At 53.8% G+C, this 7958-nt stretch overlaps 1 protein-coding gene across 1 annotated transcript in view; it reads left to right on the forward strand.

Moving 5' to 3' along the window:
• CDH23 (cadherin related 23) overlaps positions 1-7958 on the forward strand; it is a gene marked incomplete at its 5' end in the record, with an annotated part of 196107 nt that overhangs the window by 69684 nt on the left and 118465 nt on the right. Inside the window, 1 exon segment of the mRNA XM_035892587.1 lies at positions 6301-6413. Within this exon segment, the coding sequence (XP_035748480.1) occupies positions 6301-6413 (113 nt within the window).

Here is a 7958-nt window from a genome sequence, read left to right on the forward strand (position 1 = left end):
AGCCAAGCCAGGCCGTGCCAGTGATTTCCCGTCCCTTTGAGCCGCCGAGCACGCTTTAGGTGATGTGGGGGAACGGTGGTTGTGGTCCAAGGCTCAGCATCCTTTGGTGTGAGGAATTACACCCAGAGCAGGAACCCTTAAACTCCGCGGGCTCTGTTCCCCTCTCCGGCCCCTGGCCGCAGCTCCCGGGGGCTTCGGGAGGGGGATTGCACCCCGGGTGATAAACCTCTCCTTTTCTTTTTCTTGTACTGTATGTTCGGTTCTAAAAAAAGGGGAACCACGCAAGCATTTAATCTGAGCTTCTTTTGTGGCTCTGCAAGACCAGAAATTCTGCCAGTTGTGCTGGAACGGGCAATTAAATCTTTTGGGGAAGATGCTAAAAATGCCTGTTTGCGGAGCGGGCGCGGGCGGAGGAGTGCCGGCAGGCAGCTTTGGGCTTGAATTAGGTGTCCCAGAGGGAAGAGCTGCATCCTCTGGGAAGAAGAAAAAGAAGAAGGTGAAGTCCGGAGCAGGAGGAACAGGCGCCGTTTTCTAGAGCGGCAGGCGACAGCATCTTGATTTTGCTCCGAGTGAAGCAATAAAGCATAGGTTATAGCAACCCCTTTGGGAAAGAACTTGTTCCCTTTGAATTGAAGCATGGGGCGAGGTACCTGCCCTGGCCTGCTTCCCCACGCGTGGCACGGGGGCAGCAACTCAAGGTGAAGCGCAGCGAGGTGGTCACAGCCGCTGATGGACTATTTATACGATGATAACTGTGTCTGTTGCTGACTCTCTGAACCACATCCAACAGCATCTATTTCCGTGCCGAGGAGCCCTGACGGAGCACATTTTGATTAATAAATTATCCGGCGCAAGGTGTGTGATGGGTTCCCCTTTCACATCTCGTGAAAGTCACCCGCTCCAAGTTCAGCGGCTCGGTGAGCCCAGGGCCTTCCAAGGCTCTGGCTCCCTGCTACAAAAAGGCTTTTTGTGTAGGGGGGGAGCAGAAATTTTGCCTGCACGGGGGAATCAGCTTCCCCCGGCTGACAGGCAGATTCACTAAAGCCAGGCAATAGCCGCATCTCTCTCTCCTATGGCTTTCAACGATGCTCAAAGGCCAGAGGGATAGGGAGGAAGGAGGAGACATCATTGTCTTTTTTTTCCTTTCTTTTCTTTTCTTTTTTTTTTTTTTCCCTGGGTTTGAGCCAAGGATTTTAATGGCCTTTTTAAACTGTAAGAGCGTTGGCTGAGGGCAATTAAACTTTATGGCCCTCATCTATAAAACCCCTCGTTATAGCAGTGTTTCTCCAAAATGATGCCTATGCCACCATCCGTTCCTCAACGAGCCTGAAAAAACACTCTGAACGGGCTACTGCGATCCATCCCGTGGGTCCCTGCCCAGCTGCAGTGGCTGCTGGAGCTGCTGCTGCTCTGGTACCCACACACGGATGGAGGGATGGGGAAGTTTTCCTTCTCCTTTTACCCATGTCATAACCAGGAGCTTGGGCTTCTATGTCCTGAGCAAGCCCATTCCCTGCCAGGTGAGAGCAACGAGTCTGCCAGAAATGCGCTCATATTCCTGTCCCAAAGTTCTTTTTGTTCTTTTTTCCCTACTGTTCCTCTGTCTTTTTGAGCATTTAAAAACATTATCTGCTCTTCTTTCCTTCTCTCTGCGCTCCCTTCTGCTGCTCAGCCTTTCCCTTCCCGCCACGTCTCTGATTCCCACTCTGGGTCTCTCTCCCGGTCTCCTTCGTCCAGCTCCGCAGGGCTGCAGCAGCAGCAGCGAGGTGGAAGTGGAGCCAGCCATCCTGCGGGGCGTCCCTCCCCAGGGATGCTCCCTCCTGGGCAGCCTCATGTTTATTTTCTGCACCAGGCCCTATCCTGCTTTTCTTCAAGCCATGCTTGCTTTCACAGCACTTGAAAGCAGAGCTCCTCCTTTGTTGACGAGAGGCAGACCCGTTTGCTCCTTAGCTTTGCCTGCTCCACGCAACGGAGCTGGATTCTCTGGTTCACATCGTAGTCTGGATGGGGAAGGAGGCGGAGGACGCGTAAGCCCTTCCTTAGGAGAAACCAGAGTGTGGTCTTGCGTTCCTTTCTCAAACCAAGGGCATGGAAATGAAGTCCTTGGACTCCATCTAGAAACGCTTTGGAGGTTCGGGCCAGAGTCCTTGGTCTCCATCTAGAAACGCTTTGGAGGTTCGGGCCAGAGTCCTCGGTCTCCATCTAGAAACGCTTTGGAGGTTCGGGCCAGAGTCCTCGGTCTCCATCTAGAAACGCTTTGGAGGTTCGGGCCAGAGTCCTTGGTCTCCATCTAGAAACGCTTTGGAGGTTCGGGCCAGAGTCCTTGGTCTCCATCTAGAAACGCTTTGGAGGTTCGGGCCAGAGTCCTCGGTCTCCATCTAGAAACGCTTTGGAGGTTCGGGCCAGAGTCCTCGGTCTCCATCTAGAAACGCTTTGGAGGTTCGGGCCAGAGTCCTTGGTCTCCATCTAGAAACGCTTTGGAGGTTCGGGCCAGAGTCCTTGGTCTCCATCTAGAAACGCTTTGGAGGTTCGGGCCAGAGTCCTCGGTCTCCATCTAGAAACGCTTTGGAGGTTCGGGCCAGAGTCCTCGGTCTCCATCTAGAAACGCTTTGGAGGTTCGGGCCAGAGTCCTTGGTCTCCATCTAGAAACGCTTTGGAGGTTCGGGCCAGAGTCCTTGGTCTCCATCTAGAAACGCTTTGGAGGTTCGGGCCAGAGTCCTTGGTCTTCATCTAGAAACGCTTTGGAGATTCGGGCCAGAGCCCAAGCTAGGCAGGGACACACGTCCAGCAGCTGGTGGCTCCTGAGCCAAGTGAGCGACGGTTTCATGGCCTGCCCAGTGCGGAGCAGAAGGTCCCGTGTGACATGGTGTGAGCGCTGCTGGTGGGAGAGCACGCGAGGGGGGTGCGGAGAGGCAGCGGGGCTGCCTTTCTGAAGGTCACTTTGCTTCCACGTCCTGTCTGCATCATGAAAGCAGTTTGCAAAGTGCAAACTTGGAGAGGGAAAGGTCTGCGCCTCTCCGTGTCCTCCGAGAAACAGGATTATCTGGGGCTGTCGGCTGGGTTTGAAATCCCTGCAAAGATTCTCCATCCCCTCTGTGCTCTCCATCTCGCACCTGTGCACTGAAGTGTCGGTTCAGGACCAGCGATGAGCAAACACTGGTGTGCTCCGTTGGCGTGCCTGGCAGGCAGCGCTGGCCACCGGCCACGCAAACCATCGGCCGGAGCCGTGGGGCAGCGTGACGAGGAGCTGGTTCCACTCATAGTGTCCACCTGGCTCCGAGGCCACCGTGGGCACCGATCCCTGCAAGCAGGGCGGCTGGGAGCAGGGTGGAGGGGACAAATGGGCTGACAGCCATCAGCCGGTGTGGCTGTCTGCACCGTCAGCTGTGGACTAAGCTGTGCCTAAGCCAGGCTTGGCTTTTTCCTGGGTCAGGAAGCTGATGGAGAGATAACGGGAGAGAACCAAGCAGGGAGGAGGAATTATAGAGGTGGGACGGCTAAGACAAATTTGGCTCTTCTTCCCCCACTTTTTTTTCCTTGCTCTGAGGAAAGTGAAGGCACGTGAATATGATCAGAGAGATTTTTGCAAAGAAAGCGTCTCGGGGGAGCGTGCATTGCTCGGCAGCGCGAGTACTTCAGCGGGGATCGCTGGGCGGAGGAACAACGAAGCGGTGGTTGGAGAGGTGTTGGAGAGGAAATTATGAAAGGCCACTGAGGAAGGAGTTTGGAGACGCCCCTTTCCCTTCGGAGGCTAATTTGCAAAGCCAGCAATTCTCTGCTAGCTGAAAGGCGCCCCAGAGGGCATCAGATGTGTGTCTGCCATCCGAGCCGTGCTGGGGAAGCCGAGCTGGAGAAAAGCCTCTGATGTGGAGCCTGGGAGAGTGTTTGTGTCCCTGCTTCATTCATCCACCCTTGAAAAAATGACTGTGGTCAGATCCGAAGCACACAACCGTTTTGAGGATGCGGCGCTCAATGCTGCCTTTCATCCGTTGTGTCAGATTCCTGCCCTATTGACCTCTTCCCACTAAACCCCCCTGGTCTCGGCATACAGAACAGCATTTTGTGATGAGAAAGGTACGTTGTTACGTTTTATATTAGGGGCAGCGTACCAAGATCGCCCAGATGCATAAACTTTACCATGGCAACATGGCATCCCGGAGCAATGCAATATATCTCGTGGAGCGCCCTTCCAATCTGGTATCAGAAGTCTCCTAAAGCGTTGGCCATAAATTACCGAGCAAAGGTGGGAAGTCAAGATGAAAAGAGGGGAATCATCCAAGGGAGGAATCATAGAATCACTTTGGTTGGAAAAGACCTTTAAGATCATCGAGTCCAACCTTTAACCTAACCCTGCCATCCCACCACTAAACCCTGTCCCTAAGCACCTCATCTATCCTTCTTTTAAATACATCCAGTGATGAGGACTCTACCACTTCCCTGGGCAGCCCATTCCAGAGCCTGACAACCCTTTCAGTGAAGAAGTTTTTCCTAATATCTAACCTAAACCTGCCCTGGCGCAAGTTGGGGACAAAAAAATAAAATAAAAAAAAAAAAAAAAGCAGGGCTGCCACTAATATTTTAAGTGGCTGCTCGTCGGTTCATTAAGCTGGCTAGCAGTCAATGGGCCATTTTGGTTGGAGAGAAGGGGGACCAAGGACAGAAATGGGAGAAATTCGGTCTGAGAGGAAGATATAAAGGCTCAGTAGTGGGGGAGAAAGGTGTTCCAGCACTTTGGGCTCTGGGAGACAGAAGAGATGCTGGCAGCCAGCGGCTCAGGAAAGCCGGGGTGGCTCCTGGGGCTGGGAGGGATGGGGTCACTGGGCCTGGAGGTGTTGGCCATCCCATGGAAGGCGCAGCCGTTAAGCAGGGGATCAGAAGGGAGTGAGGGGGATGCTGAGTGATGGGAAGCAACTTTCTGCAGCAGCAGATCCATCTCGCAGCGCCCTTCCAGGGAAATGACGAATGTTGCGTGTGTTTCGTTCACACTGAGATATATTGAAAAGCCAGGGTCGGTTTATTTTTATTTTTTTTTTCCTATTTTTGACTGGGATGAATATCATGTACCTGCAGGGTGTCCTCGCTCCCGTTTGGGGCTGGATCAGGGCTTTCTGCACGCCATGGGACGATGCGGGGAGGGGTGCGGGTGGCCGTATCCTTGTGTGCAACCTCCTCGGTCATCACTAATTCAGCAGCCTCCTCTGGTATCGCGTTGGGCCGGCCTCGGGTGTCCCAGGCTCCGCATACCAACTGCTGCCTTTTGTCTGGCGGACAGAGAGTGTGCCCAGGACTATCTCAGGGGCATTCCCCGTGCAGGACGTTCATCTTCTTAGCATCTGCTGGCCGTGAGACTCGAGTGTTGTCTTAATCCCCTCAGGGTGTCTAATTCCAGAGGAGGAGTCAAGCTGAGGATGGGATGCTTGGTGGAGGCAGCACAGCCCTCCATGGCAGCCTGCTTGCTTGCATGTAAGGATCAGCCCAGAGGCCAAATTTGGCCCAAGTGGAGGAAAACAAGGGAGCTGCAGGGGGTCTGCACGTCTGGCAGGAGCATAAAAGCAGGGCACATGCCTATAGTCCTAATCCTGATGCTCTGCCTGGCACCAAATACACACAGCTAAGAAAATTCCTGAGTTTGTGTATGACTTCTCTGTTATTTGATAGATTTTTTTTTTTTTCCTTTCATTAACCTCCCCAGTCTCTCCCTGAATACGTGTGGATTTCTGTCATCCTCAGCATCCTCTGGCAAGAGAGCCCACAATTAAACTGCTGCTTGCTATGCGACGAATTACTCGTGAGCTCGATTCGCCCGCACCTCCCCCTGATTAACCTGGCCTGACGTCCCCTAACTCTTGTATTTTAAGAGAGAGGCCGTGCCCACCCTGGGGCCATGGTGCCCTACAAATGCAGGTGGTTGTTTCGAGGGGAATACCTGGATTCGGTCCTCGTTTTGTAACCAAACCCCTTTGAAATTCTTCAGCTGCCCGCAGCATTCGCAACCTTTTCGGCTGTTGGAGAGAAAGCACCGTTTTGAGCCCTGAGCTGGGGCAGGTGAGGGGAGGAGAGGACCATTACAGCCATTCCATTTTAAAGCACATTGAGATAATGTGTGGGATTGGAGCTGCAGGCCTGGCAGTGGGTCTGCTCTGCAAAACCTCTCTTCCCAGCGCCTGATCCGCTCGTGCATGGAGACCAGCGGGGGAAGAGGCTCGTGTCGCCCTGCTTCCCTCCCTGCCTTACCCCCCGCGCCATTTGGCATTGGCTGTACCAGCTGCTTCTGCTCACCCTGTCTGTTATTTTTCTCAGGTAACACCAACAGCATCTTTGCCTTGGACTACATCAGCGGAGCCTTAACGCTGAATGGGCCGCTGGACCGGGAGAACCCCTTCTATAGTGCTGGATTCATCCTCACGGTGAAGGTGAGACCTCCACCCGGGAGACACGCCGGCAGAGCAGGATGGGGAGGGCATCCTGCCTAGGGACAAGTGGTTTTGTTTAATGGCAGTGTTAGGGTAACGGTTGGACTTGATGATCTTAAAGGTCTTGTCCAACCTAAACGATTCTATGATTCTAAGTCCTTTGAGGTGGAGGCACAAATCCAGGACGTGTTGCTCCTGTGGGCATCCAGAGCCATGATGGGCTGTTCCCCAGCCAAGCCAAGCGGGATGTTTAACACAGCCTGCTCGTATGGTGGCCCAAAACATGGTTGCCCCTATATACACATAGGGTCATTTTTGGTGCCCTGCCTGGCCTCCAGCTAGATCTCCCTGTGGGTGTGTCTGCTGGCAGCATGCTGATGCCCTGGCACTGGAAGGGGCTGCCCAGGGAGGTGGTTGAGTCCCCATCCCTGGGGGGATTTAAAAGCCGGGCAGATGCGGTGCTGAGGGCCAGGGTTTGGGGGTGGGATGGCAGGGTTAAGGGAAGGGTTGGGCTGGGGGAGCTTAAAGGGCTTTTCCAACCCAAACGATTCCGTGATGCTATGATTGCAAATAGCACGAACCACCTATTCAGGCACCTGAACGGTGCCTATTTCCCACCTTTCCCCCAGCACACACCCCCCCCAAAACCCAGGAATGTTTTGTCACGTCAGCAGGTAGTGGTGTAACAGGGCATTGCGCGCATCTGCCCGGCACGGGGAAGGAGCGATGCTGAAAGTTGCCTTGTCCAGAAAAGGCACTGGAGCGTGGTCTTGCAGCCCCACCAGCCCCACCTGAGAGCAGCTCCCCGGCTCCGCTCACAGCCCTGTAATTAAAATCAATACCAAGCTGGGCAGCTGGTTGGAAACACATTTAGAAGTATAGATTCTGCCGGGCCGGGGTGGGGAAAAATCAGCATTGGGTCATTGATTGGGAGGGCAGCAGCCGGCACATCATCTTCTCGTTTTGGCAAGCGCAATGCTTTGTCGGGGGAGCAAAGGGACAAGGCATTGCCCCCCTTGGTCCCAGGCACAGGTCGTCCTGGGGGGCTTTTTGCACGGGGAAGAGATCTGCATCCATCCCTAGTGTCTCTTGGAGTTTAAATTCAGTAGGAATCGAGAGAGGGAGGATTGTCTGTTCTTAATAGGGACAAAAATATCTGTTTAATCTTGGAAAGGTTTGTGAACCTGAAAACTTGCCCGTTTTCCTGCCTGCATGTTAATGCAGTTCCAACTCTATTCTGTTGAGCCGATAGGTTTTTATTTCCTCTCCCCGCAAACTTTGCATCCTCCCGCAAGTGCCAACTCTCCCCGGCCCGCATCCCCGGGACCCAAAATGTTCTCTGCTGCTCTCGTCCTGGAGCACGCAGTGAAAATACAGCTGGGTTGCTCCTTGTTCGGATCAGCCTGTTCTGCTGTTGTGTGCAGAAGCGGTGAATAGCAATGAGCCGTGTGGGTCGCGTTAGCGGCGCTTTTCTGTGCCCACAGCAAAGCAAGATTATCCAAAGGACAAGAGGAGGGACTCTGCGTGAAAAGGCTGTTTCACGAG

Source organism: Egretta garzetta, unplaced genomic scaffold (assembly GCF_000687185.1).
Source record: "Egretta garzetta isolate BGI_Z169 unplaced genomic scaffold, ASM68718v1 scaffold204, whole genome shotgun sequence".
Taxonomy (NCBI): domain Eukaryota; kingdom Metazoa; phylum Chordata; class Aves; order Pelecaniformes; family Ardeidae; genus Egretta; species Egretta garzetta.